At 50.0% G+C, this 17,963-nt stretch overlaps 1 protein-coding gene across 2 annotated transcripts; it reads right to left on the reverse strand.

The window, feature by feature from the left end:
- Positions 1–4,849: 4,849 nt before the first annotated feature.
- Positions 4,850–17,697, reverse strand: CALCOCO2 (calcium binding and coiled-coil domain 2). 2 transcript variants are annotated; one of them, XM_009899914.2, is made up of 12 exons: positions 17,576–17,697; positions 15,645–15,833; positions 14,653–14,755; positions 13,829–13,962; positions 13,036–13,161; positions 12,223–12,350; positions 12,018–12,108; positions 10,324–10,446; positions 7,936–8,031; positions 7,591–7,720; positions 7,171–7,208; positions 4,850–6,240 (listed from the first exon to the last, which is right to left on the reverse strand). In XM_009899914.2, the coding sequence occupies exons 2-12, from the start codon at positions 15,825–15,827 to the stop codon at positions 6,064–6,066; spliced, it is 1,329 nt and encodes a 442-aa protein (XP_009898216.2). In that variant the 5' UTR covers positions 15,828–15,833; positions 17,576–17,697; the 3' UTR covers positions 4,850–6,063. The 2 variants fall into 2 exon arrangements, with proteins under 2 accessions (XP_009898216.2, XP_054032877.1); XM_054176902.1 differs by lacking the exon at positions 4,850–6,240 and having other exon boundaries at positions 6,887–7,208; positions 13,829–13,944.
- Between the last annotated feature and the right edge of the window lie 266 nt (positions 17,698–17,963).

A 17,963-nucleotide genomic window follows, 5' to 3' on the forward strand; every position in this document is an offset into this window, starting at 1 on the left:
GCTCCCACTGGCGAATCTCTCATGGATCACTAGAGGAGAAGTACAGCCTGATGAACCCCACCAGGTTGGCTGGGAAAACCACTGGGAAGGGTTTAAAAACTCCCTGGAGTCTGAAGGGCATCAATCCCTTTTGGCAGCCATCCATTTTTAATCCATCCTGCCTCACTTCTTGTGCTGTTCAGCTTTGCTCCAAATGAATGTTAAAGCTGGAGAGGGAAAAAGCAGGGGCGGGGGTGGGGGGGATTATGCCACAAATTTTCTGAGCTGCTTTGGCCAGATTCCTTCGTGTGTGTGCAAATGTTTCCCTGGCTGTAACCTAGGGGTGACATTTAATTAGAGCATGTCTCTAAGGCTGACTTCTTCAGAGCTTGCCATCTGAAAGGAGCTCTATTTAACATCATTAATTTAGGATCCGAGTTGCTGATGGGTGTTGCTAGATTTTAGACTCCCAGTGCCAGACATGAAACTGTTGGAGGGAGGCCAGGGGAGGCCACAAAGATGAATCCAAGGGCTGGAGCAGCTCTGCTATGAGGACAGGCTGAGGGAGCTGGGATTGTTCAGCCTGGAGGGAAGACTCTGAGGGGATCTTAGAGCTGCCTTCCAATACATGAATAGAAACTACAGGAAGGCTGCAGAGGGTCTTTTCCTGAGGGTGTCTAGACACAGGACAAGGGGGAATGGTTTGAAGCTGAGGGAGAGCAGGGTTAGAGTCAATCTTAGGAAGAAGTTCTTCAGTATGAGGGTGGTGAGACTCTGGAGCAGGCTGTGCATGGTGGGGAGGTTGGAGTAGATGATCTTTAAGGCACCTTCCAACCTAAGCCAAATTCATCTTGAAAAGGGAAATCACCTTTGCAAGAGGTCACAGATTCATAAAATGGTTTGGGTTGGAAGGGAGCTTAAAGATCATCCAGTTCCAACCCCCTTGCCATAAGCAGGGACACCTTCCACTAGACAGGGCTGCTCAAGGCATTGTCCAACCTGGCCTTGAACACTTCCAGGGAGGGGGCATCCCCAGATGGTCTGTGCAGTACCCCTGCACTTGCTCTCCCACTTAAAATGTGATCAGACCCTACCAAACCCCTCTCCTTGCTGAGATTTACTGCTTCACAGCCCAGCGGAGCGCGCTGTAAACCACAACACATCCGTCTTTATTCCACAAGCATCCCTGCTTCTGTTGTTCCCCTCTCTGCTCCCCCTGGATGCATAACCCTTTCCCCTCTCCGTTCTGAATAGACCAGGTGACTCCAAAACTGGCCACCCAGCAGATGCTTCCGCAGTGCCAACTGTTCTGAATCCCCGCTACCCCATCTCCAGCCTCTTATTTCCCTCCCACCCCCCCGCGGCTCCCTTCCTTTCCCCCACCTCATGTCCTCCCAGTCTCGGCTGCCTGGCACATGCTGCAAGCCGCAGTCCCACCGGAGTGATATTGTGATGGAAATGAGGGAGGGGATGCAGGCAGAACTGCACAGATTTACAGCACTCTGAGGGTTTCCATTAAAATCCTTGACAACTCGTTATTTATGAGGAGACCCAACAGCTCTTCTAATATCCAGGGCTTAGACCCCCATTCACTTCAATAATGCTGCTTTGGAATAAATGAGGCAGAGGATGGAAACCAGTTCTGTTAGTATAATGGAGGAGGCTAATAGCTGCTTGGAGAAAAAACAACTGATGTAATTCTGGGACCCAATCCCTTCAACCAACACAACAATGAAGCCTCGGAGCCTTCCGTGCGTTGCATGTGGTGATTTAATTCGGCACAAAGAGGGTGACAAACAGCAGCATTTGGGTTTCATGCTGTTCTGTACCCACACAGCCCTCTCTGCTTGTACTGACCCTCTCTGCTTCTGCTGGTGCACTGGAGATGAGGAAATATTTCTTCACTGAAAGGGTTATCAAAGATTGGAATGGTCTGCCCGGGGCAGTGGTGGAGTCACCATGCCTTGGAGGGGTTTGAATGGTGTGTGGATCTGGCCCTTAGGGACGTGGTTTAGCGGTGACCTTGCAGTTGGACTGGGTGATCCTGAAGGTCTCTTCCAACCAAAGAGATTCTGTGATGGAGTCACCATCCCCAGAGGTGTTCAAGAAATGTGTGGATGTGGCACTCTGGGGCATGGTTTGATGGCCACGGTGGTGGTAGCTCCATGGTTGGACTTACCTCAGGTGGAGACTGGTGTGGCTTAAATGTAATGCTGAACATTTTTTCCCCCTTCCCTTCTCTGCTCTCATCCTCTTCCCACCATGACAGGCCAAATACAGAAGCACCTCTGCTCACCAAGTGACCACAAGATTGAGCCCTCAGACAAGGACTTTGATGGCCAAACCACTCTGAGCCCTCGACGAGGCATTGTGCTGCTGTGAAGAGTTACTGATCTCTTCTGCTGTGTCTTAAAATCAACCCGACAAAGTGATTGCAGAGAATAACCACTCCATCAGCTTTCCTTTTCCTCCTTTGTTCACCTGCACCTTGTCTGTTTCCATTCCTTTTGTCAGGAATGTTTTTATTTCCTTTCAGCTTCCTCTGCTCTCCATGGGAGCCTCATTAAGGTGAAGCAGCAGCACTGCCAGATGGACTCTGCTCCATGCCTCTGCCTCACAGGATCACAGAATGGTAGGGGTTGGAAGGGACCTCTGGAGATCTTCGATTCCAACCTCCCTGCCAAGGCAGCTTCACCTAGAGAAGGTCACAGAAGAACTCGTCCAGGCAGGTTTTGTGTGTCTCCAGAGATGGAGACTTCACCATCTCTCTGAGCAACCTATTCCAGGGCTCTGTCACCCTTAAAGAAGTTCCTCCCCCTCTTCTAAATCTTAGCACCATGGTTTTGGAGGAGATTCTGAAGGGCCAAATTATTCTGCAGGAGAAGAGCAGCCTGAGAGGGGAATCTTCTCAATGTTCAGTAAGAGCTACAGGGTGGGGGGCAAGAGGATGGGGCCAGACATTTCTCAGTGGTGCCCAGCAACAGAATAAGGCAGTGGGCACAAATTGGAATGCAGGAGGTTCCATCTGAACAGGAGGAGAAAATTCTTTGGTGTGAGGAGGATGAAGCCCTGGAGCAGGCTGCCCAGAGAGGTTGTGGAGTCTCCTTTGGAGAGATTCCAACCCCACCTGGCCATTGCGATCCTGGGCAGCCTGCTGTGGGGGCCCTGCTTTAGCAGAGGGGTTGGACTGGATGATCTGGAGAGGTCCCTTCCAGCCTTCCACCATGCTGGGATTTGAGGATTCTGTGATACACTCAAAATAAACTCTGTGTAAAGAAGAAAGCCCACGAGAGGATTCAGCTTCTTGGAAAGGGAAGGCAAAGGATCTGACAAAAATGAGGGGAAAGCAGAAGGACCAAGTGAAGAGAGAGCTGAGGTTTGCTTGGATGAGGGAACAGAAAATGCCACACAGCATCAGAGCAGTGATTGCTGCTGGGAAGCAAACTGGGCCAGTTCCTAAGCTGGACTAAAATAACCTCTGGAAGGGTTTAAAAAGATGTGTGTCCCACCCAGTGCCACTTCTTCCTTTGAGATATGAATGCCCATTCAGATGCTCCACGAGTTGGGGCATAAATTGTGCCAAACCCCTACTGCCCCTTCTGACAGCTGATTTCAAGGTCCTTATCCAATCCATAGCAATGCAATATTGGCTCCCATCCAAAGAGTAACTATCCCTAATTATCAGCCATTTGAGCTACTTCTGTATTAAACCATAAAATCGAGAGAGGATTGAAGCCTCTTATGGATTCCAAAGGCCAAATGCAGCTGCAACATAAATAATGCTGTAAATTACAAGCAAAATGAAAAACTTGGGTCAGAAAATATATGACGCAATTTGTGCTCAGGGGGGTAAATTGGTCCCTGGTTAGCCAGGGTAAGGATGATCTGACCTGCATCAGGCCCAAGGATGTGGCTGGAAGTGCTGGAAGTCCGAGTCTGCGGCGTTATTAAAGAAATGAACAAACCTTAAAGAACACTTCCAGAGGCCACCAGCCTCCGGAGATTTATGGCAGTCTGACCCCCTCTGCCGGTCACCCTCTCGCTGCCTGTGTCCCAGGGCTGGCACCACAACGGGGCCACTGATATCCGTGGAAACGATAGGAGGAGGCAAGTGGGAAATCCTTGGGACCTCCCTGCTCTGTCCTGGTGAGGATTTCGTGCTAGGTCCCCGTGCTGCAAGGAGCCACTGAGGGTCAGCCAGTTAGAGATGCTGCTTTCTGTTAAACAGCAACAATCTTCTCACCCTCAGGGACACCACAGTGCACTGCTGCCTGCTCGAAGTTGTTCGGAGAGGCGTTTAAGTACTTTGTTAGAAGCTTCAGCAAGCAATTGAAAGCCTGCAAATAGCTCCCTGAAGACCCCAGCAATTCCCAGAATGAAGAGGGGAAGGGGTTGGAAGAGACCTCTGGAGATCACCGAGTCCAACCTGGGACACCCCCAGCCCCACACCCTGCCTCCTTTTCCCTCGAGGGGTACCTAGAGAAGGACACACAGGAAGGCATCCAGGTGGGTTTTAAATGGCTCCAGAGATGGAGACTCCACCACCCCGTTCCAGGGCTCCACCATCTTTCCATTCAAGAAGTTCCTCTCCATGTTTAGATGGAACTTCTTATCATCAAGTTTGTGCCCATTGCCCCTTGTCCTGTCAGTGGGCACCACTGACAAAAGCCTGGCCCCATCCTCTTGCCACCCACCCTTGAAGTCTTGATCAGCATTGATCAGATCCCCCCTCAGGCTGCTCTTTTCCAGGCCAGTTTATTCCTTTAAGAACAGACAGACACAGACATTTTTCTCCCTCTTTCCTCCATATAGCTTTTATTTTTCTGTGCTTTTGTTTAATTTAACAGCTCTGTTTCTTTTTTTCCCCCTCTCTCTTAATAAAGCTTACCCCTATAATACATCACAAAGACAGAAAGAACTCTAGTGAAACCTAGACTGATAAAAAAAGTTTGTGCAGAATCAAAACAGCAAAACCCTTTGGAGTCTTTATTGCTTCAAGTAATTCTTTTAACTTGATGCAGGCTCCTTCAGAGACTCAGCAGGGAGTAGCCTCACCTAGCTGCATCAGAAACCTTTCCCAGTTGAGATCTGAAGAAAAAGAAGCTGTTGATAAATTGAGAATCCTGAAGCAGAAGTGAAAACAGTTAGGTGGACAAAGCATTGTACCATCCCAAGGCACTTAGTTTTCAGTCACAATGTTTTGGGCTCTTCTTGTTAAATCAAGGAGGTTTAGAAACTCCAAAGAAACAACCAGAATTTCCTTTCAGTGAGGACACCCCAAGAGGCCCTTTCTCCTCTGTGCTGCCAAGACCATTCAGCTCCTGCTTTTCCTTCAGGCTCCACACCAACCTTCCCTCTTCCAGAAGTTTCAGACTTTCCTTCTCCTGAGATGAATGGAGAAGACAGGGCATGTGCCTCACCATGGAATGAGCCTTGCTGCCTGCTTTACTGGAAGGACAAGCCTGAGACCCCTACACATCTGCAAAGACAGCCTCAGTGTGCCTCTTTCACTTGGCTTTACCATGGATGTGAAAGAAGAGATGCCTTTTTAGTGAAGACTTTTCAAACTTGGTAATAACTTATTCTGCATTCCAGAAGCTGAGAGCAGGTCTGAAGGGGTGATGCTAAAAGCTGACACAACATTTCCAGTCCTTGGTTAGCAATCACAGTGCTTTATTAAAGAATAAAACCATTAAATAGAGATCAGCCAAGGACAGGAAACTTCTGATCCCATTACTTGGATCCCTGCCTCAAAGTACACAGCAGTGACAGGGCCAACCCTGCTCTAAAGAACCTGCAACTAAATCACTAGTGACAGGGTTTGGTTTCACAAGCAAATATCCTGATCCAAGACAGAGGATTACAGTTTGATGACAGTGATTCAGTTTCAGGGTGTGGATGTCTGAACCTGATCCATGTGTTGGTCAAATGCTGCATGAAACAGCAGCTCAGCATTACAGCTGTAGAGGCAGGGTCAGTCCTGTCTGGGTGATCTTAGCATGAATGAAGCTCACACAGTGATTGTGCTTTACTCTATCCTGCAGCCTCTGCTGTCTGTTCTACAGAGCAGATAGAAATGGAGAATTATTCCAGGCTATGGCAATAAATATGGTCATCAAAGACCTGCTTGTCAGATTTCTCAAAGGTCTCTTTGCAGAGTGGGCACTCCAGAAGATGGCTCTGCACATGGGCCTCGTACTGACTGGTCTCAACATCTTCAGGAAACACCTCATTGCAGATGGGGCAGATCCTTAGGGAAGCCTGAAGTCCAAAGCAAATGCAAATAAAACCAGTTACCAAAAAAAGAATATTTAAAGAGGAAAAAGCAGGAAAGTTTAGCAGCCAGATATCATCACTACTTTTGGACAAGTCTTTCCGACTCCTGACACTTCAGTTTTCAACCATCTTTGGGCTGGTCCAAGTAAGTGTTTTGACACTTAAAAACCAAGAGCTTCTGAGAGGCACTTTAGCCTTCCATCCTGCAAAGCACTTGCCCATGTCTTTAATATGTCCATGTCTTTTAATATGTCTCCTATGAGGACAGACTGAAAGAGTTGGGGCTGTTCAGTCTGAAGAAGAGAAGGCTCAGAGGTGACCTAATTGTGGCCTTCCAGTATCTGAAAGGGGCCTACAAGAAGGCTGGGGAGGGACTTCTCAGGGATCTCAGGTAGTGATAGGACTAGGGGGAATGGAATGAAGCTGGAGGTGGGGAGATTCAGGCTGGAGGTGAGGAGGAAGTTCTTCACCATGAGAGTGGTGAAGCCCTGGAATGGGTTGTCCAGAGAGGTGGTTGGGGTGCTGTCCCTGGAGGTGTTTAAGCCCAGGCTGGATGAGGCTCTGGCCAGCCTGATCTAGCATGGACTGTCCCTGCCCATGGCAGGGGGGATGGAACTAGATGGTCCTTGTGGTCCCTTCCAACCCTCACTGATACTATGATAAGGTATTTAGCAGCTACCTGCTGCTCATTCTACCTTCAGATGCTGCCAAGAGCTGATCCTTTAAGGTCACTAAAGTTTCCTTGCGACACAGTAACCCATTAATTCAACAAATGGCCTCATTTTGTTGTCTGCTACCTTACCAGGATTCAACCAGTAAGGCTACAGAGCTCAGCTTGGAGCTTTTTATACTTCCAACCACTAATTCATACCCGTAAGTCACTAATTCCCCTCCAGTTGTGTCCATTTTACTTACTACGCCCGCAGCTCCTGCCCCCAGGTTTGCTCCTGCAGCTGGAAAAAGAAGAGAAGGAGGTCAGTTTAGCCACAGCAAAACAATTAACTGAGTAATGTGCTGCTAATGAGGAATTCTTGCAACATCAGGATGTGGCTCTGGATCTAAATCCCTCTATTTAGTATTATGGAAACTGGACATCAGCCACAGACTTAGCTGTCTCCAAGCTAACAGTCGTCTCTTGGCAGAAAATGAGCAGACAGATGATGACTTCAGTGAACTCAACACCTGGCAGCAGCTGGCAGCTGCCAAGTCATCTGCCCAGAGGTGCTGCTAGAATGATGGCTTTTCTGCAGCATTCAGTTTCAGAGGGAGGATAATTTGCTGAGGCTTTAACTGCTGTGTGTTTGTGGTTTCAGACAGAAGGCCAAATCTGCTCACCACAATATGGATTTCCAAAGAGAAGGCTTCCAGCTTCAGGATTTGGAGCTTGAGGAACAGCAGGGAAGGAAGAAACCTCTTCAGCCGGGGCAAGATGCCTCAGGAGTTCATCATTCTCTTCCTTTAGTTTCTGCAAGGGGGCAGAATGAATTTCCAGAGGCTCAGGAGACCATTGTCAGGCAAACTCTGCTCTAACACAGATCCTCCAAGCTAAAGAGATCCAGCTCCCTCAGGGCACAGCTGGTGATCTTTTGGTAGAAGGATTAATGGGAGTGAGCACTGGACAGAGAGCTTAGCATCATATTCAATACAGGAGAACATGAGGGAGTTGTGCCAAGCTCTCACCTGATTTTCTTCATCAGCCTCATTCTTTTTGGCCTGCAGAATCTGAACCAAATGCTTCTGCTCCTCAAGTTCTTTCATTAAGTCCTGCTTTTGTTGCTAGGAAGCAAAGGTGTCATTTAGTAAATTTAGAATCATAGATTTGCCAGGATTGGAAGGGACATCAAGGCTCAGCCAGTTCCAAGCCCCCTGCCATGGGCAAGGACACCCCACACTACAGCAGGTTGCTCAGAGCCACCTCCAGCCTGGCCTTCAAAAACCTCCAGGGATGAGGCTTCCACCACCTCCCTGTGCCAGTGTCTCACCACCCTCATGGGGAAAAACTTCGTCCTCACATCCAATCTGAATCTACTCATTTCTATTTTTGCTCCATCCCCCCCAAGTCCTATCCCTCCCTGACACCCTGAAAAGTCCCTCTCCAGCTTTCTTGTAGCCCCCTTAAGGTACTGGAAGGCCACAATTAAGTCTTCTCAGAGCCTTCTCTTCTCCAGACTGAAGAGCCCCAACTCTCTGAGTCTGTCTCATAGGAGAGGAGCTCCAGCCCTCTAATCATCCTTGTGGCTCTCCTCTGGGCATGTTCCAGCAAATCACAAGGAACTGGCAAATAAACCAATTCTGTAATCAAAATAAAATGCAAATAACAAAAGCTCTGCACACTGGACCTGTCACAATACAAGCTGCCTCATGCTGCATTTCCTATCAGCAAATAACCTTTCACTTTCACCATTCCATACTTTGTCACCTAGGATATCTCCATGTCACCACTCACTCACCCTCTGGATTCTCACTGCAGCATGACCTCTGAAAGGGACATATGGCAGCCCAAAGAAAGAGCAAGGCTGAAGAAAAAAACAACACAGGCAGTGGAAAAATCCAGCCTGGCAGGTGAGAGCTACCCCAGTCTGCCAGGTTTCCTGGTGCTGTGAGACTTGCATTGATGGTGGATAATAAGTACATCCTTAGGAATTAATCTGGGAGCTGACTCTTGAATTAAAGGGTAAATTAGATCAGGTGGAGTACTCAGGGCTTCTGCAGCCATTCTCAAAGTATCTCTCTAAGAACCCTGAACATTTGGTGTCACAGCAGAGGTAATCACATCATCTATTTCAGGCATCTCATTTTCAATGCCCAACTAAGAGCAGAACCTCCAAAAGCCTCCTGAGTAGCACATACAGAGAGAATTATCTTTAGAAGGTCACTCACAGCCCTTTCACATCTTCATAAACATGAGTGAGGTCAACCCTCAGCCTCCTCTTCTCCAGACTAAAGAGCCCCAGTTCCCTCAGCCCTTCCTCACAAGGGAGATGTTCCACTGCCTTCAGCATCTTTGCATAGATTCACCAGAGCTGGAAGCAGCCTCTAATGATCATCTAGTTTAACCCCCCTGCCACCCCCACCATACCCTCCCTTCATCTCCCCACGCAGCTCCTGCTCCTTCTACACCATGCTCCACCCTGCCTAAACAGCTCCTGCTCTACACCACCATTTTTGCTCCCCTTCAGACCTTCAACCAGCCAAGATACCACCCAGAGGAGCTCAGCCCCAGTAAAGAGGCCCAGCCAGCACCCGTGGATGATGTTAGAGCAGTCATCAATGTTGTTTCCTACCTAACCGGGGGGCCACCAGGCCCCCCGGCCTTTGTTGTCACCACCACCATCACCCAGTGTGCTCCAGGGGCACTCACCAGTGAGGAGAGGAGGATCCTCCAGCCCAGATGGGCTCAGCTTAGGGCTTCTGCCTTTCCTGGTGGTGATTAAATAGGGGAGCTGGTGGGGAGGGCAAAGTGGCCACACCTGGGGTGGGAGGAGACTCTAACAGAGCCCAGGTGCTTTGGGATTTGAGAGGGAAAAGGGGGAAGACTGTGAAACCAGTGTTGTTGAGAAAGAATGGATCTCAAAATACTATTCAGACATGAATTATTGACTTTCAGTGATTGCTAGATGCTTAATATGGCTGGTTTCAGGACAGAAAGAGAGATTGGCCACTGGAATATGCTGCCCAGGGAGGTGGTAGAGTCACCATCACTGGAGGTGTTTAGGAAGAGACTGGGTGAGGCACTTGGTGCTATGGTTTAGTTGATTAGATGGTGGTGAATGATAGGTTGGACTCAATGATCTCTGAGGTCTTTTCCAACCTGGTCAATTCCATTCCATTCCATTCCATTCCATTCCATTCCATTCCATTCCATTCGTGGCTCTGTGATGGAACTCTTTCAAGGCGTTCCCTGAGGTCCTTCCTGAACTGAGGGGCCCAGAACTGGACACAGTATTCCAGATGCAGCCTCCCTAGGGCAATTCTCCTAATGCTGAGCAGTTATTTGTACCTGCTCACTGCCAAAGATGCTTCAGCTTCTCCACCCTGGCTCCCCCAAGCACTCAAGGAAGTCTTTACCTGGTGAGTTCCAGTCATGCATAACCGGTGATTCTCTTCCTTTAAACCTTCAAGCTGCTCTGTCTTGTCACGAACCATCTGAGACAGGTTTTCCACTTCCTTCTCATAATTCAACACTAGAGACTAGGGAGAAAGAGGAAGGTGCAATAAGTGACAACCAAACAGCCACAGGTGAGGAAAACAGGCAGCAGGCAAAGCTCTGGAACCCCCCAGCTGCTTGAACTGATTTTCTGCAAACATTTTCCCATTAAAACCTTTGCAGGAACTGAGAATAGTTCCATGGGGATAAAGCAGAGCTGGTGTGCTCATCAGAACACAGCATTCATCCTTCCCTGTGTTCTCTGAAGAGCTTTTTATGTTTCAAGAGGACAGTTAGAAGTCTGGGAAGTCAGAGAACAAAGAGAAAAACAGACTCTGCAGCCTATCCTTCTGGGTTTCCCATGTCCCAGACCTAACAACCAAGCTATTTTCAGTCTACCTCCTCCCTCCACATACCTCCCAGCTACAAGCCTTGTTTTCACTCAGCTACTGGCCATCATTTTAGAATGTTTCTCCAAACAGAAGCTGTTTCCTGCCTGGATCCTTAGCTAGCAGGAGGTAAACAAGAATCTGATTCTGGTTAACTCAATGAGCATGCAAAGAAGATGTTTATAGGGAAGAAAATCCTTACAGTTTCTCTCAGCTCAACCCCCTTCTAACCCTTCCTTCCAGACTGCAGCTTTCTTGAGGTTCCCTGGAGGTCAAATCAGATCAAAGTTTGACAATTTTTGAGCACCTCTCCTTTGAAGACAGTCTAAGAGAGCTGGGGTTGTTCAGCCTGGAAGAGAAAAGGCTCCAGGGAGACTTTAGAGTGGCCTTCCAGTACCTGAAGGGGGCTACATAAAAGCCAGGGAGGGACTGTTTACAAAGGCTTAAAGGTTCAAACTAGAAAAAGGGTAGACTGGACATCAGGGAGATGTTCTTTACTATGAGGGAGGTGGAACACTGGAAGAGGTTGCCCAGGGAACTGGTGGAGGCCCTATTCCTGAAGATATTCAAGGTCAGGCTTGATGGGGCTCTGAGCAACCTGATCTTTGGGCAATGAGGCTGGTGAGAGGTTTTGAGCACAGCCCTGTGAGGAGAGGCTGGGGGAGCTGGGGTTGCTTAGCCTGGAGAGGGGGAGACTCAGAGGGGACCTTGTTGCTCTCTGCAGCTACCTGAAGGGAGGTTGTAGCCAGGTGGGGGTTGGTCTCTTCTCCCAGGCAAGCAGCATCAGAACAAGTGGACACAGTCTCAAGCTGTGCCAGGGGAGGTTTAGGATGGAGGTGAGGAGAAAGTTCTTCCCAGAGAGATTGGCTGCTCAGGGAGGTGGTGGAGTCACCATCCCTAGAGGTGTTCAAGAAGAGATTGGATGTGGCACTTGGTGCCATGGTTTAGTTAGTCATGAGGTGCAGGGTGACAGGTTGGACTTGCTGATCTCTGAGGTCTTTTCCAACCTTTTTGATTCTATGATTCTAGTTGGGGATGTCCCTGCTGGCTGCAGGGAGGTTGGACACGATGACCTCTAGAGGTACCTTCCAACCCAGTCCCTTCTATGACTCTGTGGTTTGATGCTTCTCCTGTCAAGGTTGCTCAGTGCTCTCTCAGAGGGAAGCTGGTTCCATCAGAGGCAGCTGATTAGAAGCAGAGGAGGAGGACACCTCTGTGTTTGCTACCTGCAGCTGGTCCATGCGACCCATGGTTGTCTTCAGTCTGGCTTCCAGGTGGTCCTTCTCAGAGGTCACATTCTGAATTTGCTCTTTGAGTCTGCTCACAACAACAAATCAAAACACACCCTGCTTTCATGGATGGAAATGTCATCCATGAAGGCAAGGTGCTTACATGAAATCCTGCTGTGGGTCATGCTGGAAATACACTTACTGGCTCAGTTCTGCCTCTCTGCAGTCATCCAGCTCCTTTAGATGTTTATTTTCCTTTCTCAGGGAATCCAGCTCCAGCTCCAGCATCTCTGTCTTGCTCCTCAGAGAGATTAAGCTATTCTTCAGCTCCTAAAAAAAAAAATCACAGTGAGGTTGACAGGAGGGAAACAGAGTTCAAGCAGCAGTCCTGCTCTGAGCTGGAACTGCAGAAACCCTCACCTCAGCCCATCTGAAGGAGGAAAAGGTCTCCTTTGCCTCATGATGGCTCTTTTCAGACCCTGACTTCATTTATTCATAGAATGGTTTGGATTGGAAGGAACCTTCAAGATCCTCCAGTTCCAACCCCCTGCCATGGGCAGGGACACCTCCCACCAGCCCAGGTTGCTCAAGGCCTCATCCAACCTGGCCTCAAACATCTACAGGGAGGGAGCATCCACAGCCTCCCTGGGCAATCTGTTCCGGTGTCTCACCACCCTCACTGGAAAGAATTTCTTCCTAATCTCCAGTCTAAGTCTGCCCTCCTCAAGCTTCAATCCATTCACTCTTGTTCTGTCACTCCAAACCCTTGTAAAAAGTCCCTCCCCAGCTCTCCTGGAGCCCCTTCAGGTACTGGAGTGCTGCTCTAAGGTCTTCCTGGAGATTTCTCTTCTCCAGGCTGAACAACCCCAACTCTCTCAACCTGTCCCCGTAAGGGAGGCTCTCCAGCTCTCTGATCATCTTCATTTCCTCCTGGAACAAGACCTGACTGAGTCCCTCTTCATCTTTCAGACTTAAAGCTTCTGACTAATTATGTTAAATTTCTGGGGTTTTTGACCTGTGTCTTCTGGAGCTCTTCCTGCAGACCAAGGTTTTGTTTCTGGAGACTTGTACAACTTGCTTTCAGGTCCTCATTTTCTTGAAGCAAAGTTTTGTTTTGTAGCTCAATCTCCTTCACTTCTCCCTGCCAAGCAATGACATTGTCTGCTCATCACAGAAGCACTGAAATGTTACATTTCAAATAGCATAGCATGAAGAGTAAAGAAAGATGAGCTCTGCAAAAGGGAACCCCTCCCTGTGCTTTCACTCTTAACACAGACCAGACTGCTGCTTCACTCTGCCCAGTCTGTCCAGTGCTGACCATCAGCTTAATTCTTGGACCTTCAGCACATACTGCCCCTGATCTTTGGAGACAGAATCATGGAACTGTTTTGGTTGGAAAAGATCATGGAGTTCAATCATTCCCTAACTCTACCAAGGCTGGTGTTAAACTGTGTCTCCAGGGACAGGGCCTCAACCACATCCCTGGGCAACCTATTCCAGTGTTTCACCACCCTCATTGTGAAGAACTTCTTCCTGATGTCCAACCTAAACCCACCCTACTCTGGTTTCAAACCATTGCCCCTTGTCCTGTCCCCACAGGGCCCTTCTGAACAGCTCCTCCCCAGCCTTCCTGTAGGTCCCCTTCAGATGTTGAAACACAGCTCTAAGGTCTCCATGGAACCTTCTCTTCTCCAGGCTGAATAGCCCCAACTCCTTCAGCCTATCTTCACAGGAGAGGTCCCAATCAGCAGTGAGGGCACACCAGTAAAAGCAGAGCACCAAAAAGCAGGGACAGAGGGGACACTGACCTGTGTGGTGACCACCAGGATATCATCCTCAGTCTCTGCTCTGAACTGGAAAGGGACACTGGCTCCCCGGACCACCCCATCCTGGTCCACGTAGCAGAACTGGTAGTACTCATCATCTTTTGGTAGGTAGTAAGCTTCAGGCAAACACAACCACCCCGTCATGTGCAGCTACTCATTATCCAAGTCATCAGTCATAGACTCATAGAATGGGTTGGGTTGGAAGGGACCTTCAAGATCAGCCAGTTCCAACCCCCTGCCTTGGGCAGGGACACCTCCCACCAGCCCAGGTTGTTCATGGCCTCAGCATCAAAGTAAGACAACAGAGACCTCCCAGTTCAGTGTTGTCCCTGCAGGCCACAAACAGTATCAGCCAGGGTGGTAGAATCGAGCAGATTCACAATGTGGTGATTGTGGGATTTGAAATGTGGCTCCCCCAAAGCATGATTCTGCAGCTGTCCTCTAATCCTGAATGTGGTGCCAGCAAAGGTGGGGTGGGCTCTGTGTGTGTGCCCCTGGGTGTGCACTTGCACAGACACCCCTAGAATCAAAGGAGCATACAACCCTTTTGGTGGGAAAAGACCTCTAAGATCATCAAGCCCAACCATGAACTTCAGACCACCATGGCCACTAAACCACGTCCCCAGCTGCCATGGCCACACATTTCCTGAGCACCTCCAGGGATGGTGACTCCACCACCTCCTTAGGCAGCCTCTTCCAACGCCTGACCACCCTTGCAGCAACAACATTCTTCCTAATGTCCAACCTAAACCTCCCCTGGTGCAATTCCAGGCCACTTCCCTGAGGGATCCACGCTCCCAACTCACCTTTGAACTGGATCTGTTGCTGCACACTGGTGTCCCTGGGGGTGTCACTGGGCACAGGAGCCCACATGAAGGTGTAATATTCCCTGGTCGTCTTCCATCCCACCTGCAGCAGCAAAATTGTTACATGACATGGAATCACTAAGACTGGAAAAGACCTCTAAGATCATCAAGCCCAACTTTCTACCCAATGCCTCCATGATCACCAGAGCATGTCCCAGACTGCCACATCTACTAGATTTTGAACACCTCCAGGGATGGTGACTCCATCAGCTCCCTGGGCAGCCTGTGCCAGTGCCTGGCCACTCCTGCAGGAAAAGAAATTCTTCCTATTATCCAATCTGAACTTCCCCTGGTGCAGCTTGAGACCAACATCACACAGTTCCCGTTTATCCTCTGGTAATGGGACTGCATTTCCACCTGGATCAGGACTTCTGCATCACTATCCTGACTTCTGAGAGTTGTGGTCTGTGCAGGAAAGGACAATCAGAGTGTTTGATTGGTCTTGAAGCTGGTGAAGGGACAACAGGCCTGGCACTTTGTCCTAACATTAAAGATGTTCCATCACACAAGGACACTACTAAAATAATTCCCCAACCTTGCCTTAGCAAAGCCCAAGCTGTTTCCTTCTCGCTCTGGCTAAGCCTGAGCTGTTTCCTTCTCACTCTGGCTAAGCCTGAGCTGTTTCCTTCTCGCTCTGGCTAAGCCTGAGCTCTTTGCTTCTCGCTCTGGCTAAGCCTGAGCTGTTTCCTTCTCACTCTGGCTAAGCCTGAGCTGTTTCCTTCTCGCTCTGGCTAAGCCCGAGCTGTTTCCTTCTCGCTCTGGCTAAGCCCAAGCTGTTTCCTTCTCGCTCTGGCTAAGCCCAAGCTGTTTCCTTCTCGCTCTGGCTAAGCCCAAGCTCTTTGCTTCTCCCTCTAGCTAAGCCCAAGCTCTTTGCTTCTGCCTGCTGCTGCCTTCTCATACTTGGCACATCTGGATTCCCAGGATTCACTCACCCGAAAGATGCCCACCCAGTCCTTCCCACGAGGAATGATGTTCTGGGTGAGGGTGTAGTAACAGGTGACATCTCCTCCAGGAACATAAAACTTCTCCACGTTGTTAAAGATGACCTGGGTGAAGTTGCAGTTGTCTAAGAAGACAGCTGAAGTGGGAGGCTCATCAGAGGTCTCATCCATCATGGCAGTCTACAAGAGGAAAGAAGCAGTGGATTGTATTGAGGAGAGGCAATGGTGCCTCACAGCAGCAGGAAGATGTTGTTGTCTGCTGGTGGGATCTGAAGTGGCTGCATCGATCAGAACAGTGCCCACACTGCCTGGAGCTGAAGCAGGGCTAGAATCAGAGCACTAAATCAGCCTCTTTGCCACTATGTCCTGCAGGCAGCCAAGCTCCAGCCCTGGCAGTCTGTCAAGGGGCACATCACTGCTGAGAAAACCCTGCTGCCAATCCTGGAGAGCTTACTTCCAGGAATCCAAAGCAGAACCTTCTAAGCTGATCTCAGTGACAGCAGCAATGAGCAAAGGCTGACCTCAGGAGAGAGGGTATGGTCCATTCCTTGGGACATCCACAGCTGCAGTTTTACTTCCAGTTGTTTCAGTAAAGCATAGAAAACAGCATGTGAATCATCTCAGCCTCACTCTATCTGCCTGACATCAAACTCTTCTATCCTGACATGCTCATGGACCTCTTGATAGCCACCAGAGAGAAACAAAGGACAGCATCTTAACCATGTTATTGCATCACTTTGGGACAAGGGTTACAAGGAAGTTGTTGGAAGGGACCTTTAAAATCAAGTTCCACCCTTGTGCCATGGCCAGGCACACCTCCTGCTAGAGCAGGTTGCTCAAAGCCTCATCCTGCCTGGTCCTCAACACTTCCATGCCTGGAGGCAACAACACAATGTATTCTGCTGCAAAAAAAAAACCCAAAAACATATTAAAAGAGATGTTTTGGGAGAAAATAATGAGCTGGAATGCAAACAAACCATGCCAAGCCTGCTGATGGCAGAGGAAACGACGCCGGGACGTAGAGGCGGGGAGGACATCTGATTAACGCTCCTATTTTTGTTACCCAATACCTCGTAAGTCATCGAGAAGGGAAGGAGGGGCCCCGTGGGGCTGCTGTCGCCCGAGGGGACAGGGACAGGCACTCCTCCGGGGTGTTGCTGCTGGGGCCGAGCTCATGAGGGATCGGTACAGCTGACACGGAGGAAAACGGAATCAGTCACCGCTTCCTCCGGTGTTCACGGGCCACCCTCTCGCCGGGGACCTTGTGAGCTTTTATCTTTTCTCTCGCTGGTGCCGTTTCCTTCTTTCATTAACCGGCAGCGCCCCAGTGATGGAGAAAACCGCCCCACCCAAAATGACATCAACTTCAGCCGCGATCGGACACTAGGACACCGCACCCCCGATGCACCCCGTGCCACGGGGGACCCCGTTAGTATTGGGGTGCGTAGGATCCCGGGTAGACCCGGCTGTTCCTCCCCCGAACCACGAAATGAAAGTGAAAGTGTCGCCACCGCTTCGCAGGAGGGCAGCTCCGCATTCCGTTCCTCCACCCCGGCCTGGCCTCCCGTACGGCCCCCAGTGGAAAACATCAGACTCCAAGAGGGGTATACCGGGCCCCGTCACCACCGCCCCCCCGCCTCACTCACCGAGAGGCACGGCTGGAAACCTCCGGCACTGCGAGGACAAATCGGAGAACCAGGAAAAGGCGGAACCCTTCCCTTGTTGCCCCGCCCGGGAAACCTCCCCCTGGGCGGCCCCGACCGCGTTGCTGGGACCCGTAATTGGGTGCGGGAGTGACCCTCAGCCACGGTAGCGCCCTTCCGTGTCGGCGTTTTCCTTCTGCGGGGAGGGCAGAAAGCGGGAGCACCACTGTCGAGGATCTTGGGCTGCCAGGCTCGGGAAGGGGGTGCTTAAAAGCTCACATTGTTTGGCAAAGCGGGAACTTAACCTCCTGGTAACAAGCTACGGTCCTGGGAGGGTCCTTCCAACAGCTCTCCTCCTCCAGTGGGCGGGACACTGGTGGCCTCGGGCGAGCCCGCCTCCCTTCGGCTCATAAAGCGGCGGTGCCCTACAGTTGAGGCTGTCGGTAACGTGACAAGGAGCCAGGCCGTGCCCCTGCACCACGGCCGGCCGGCAATTTTCCCTCCCGAGGGCAGCGGCATTAAACCTCGGTTCCAGCCACGGATGAAACGGGCTCTTTAATAAACGACAGGAAAAGGTCTAAAGGTTCAAAACTTTTGGGAGCGAGACCAGAAGAGGGCGAGTGCCAGCAGGGATGCAGCAGCCGCCAGCGGCTGACCCTTCCCGCCC

This window comes from Dryobates pubescens, chromosome 36 (genome assembly GCF_014839835.1).
Source record: "Dryobates pubescens isolate bDryPub1 chromosome 36, bDryPub1.pri, whole genome shotgun sequence".
Classification (NCBI taxonomy): Eukaryota; Metazoa; Chordata; class Aves; order Piciformes; family Picidae; genus Dryobates; species Dryobates pubescens.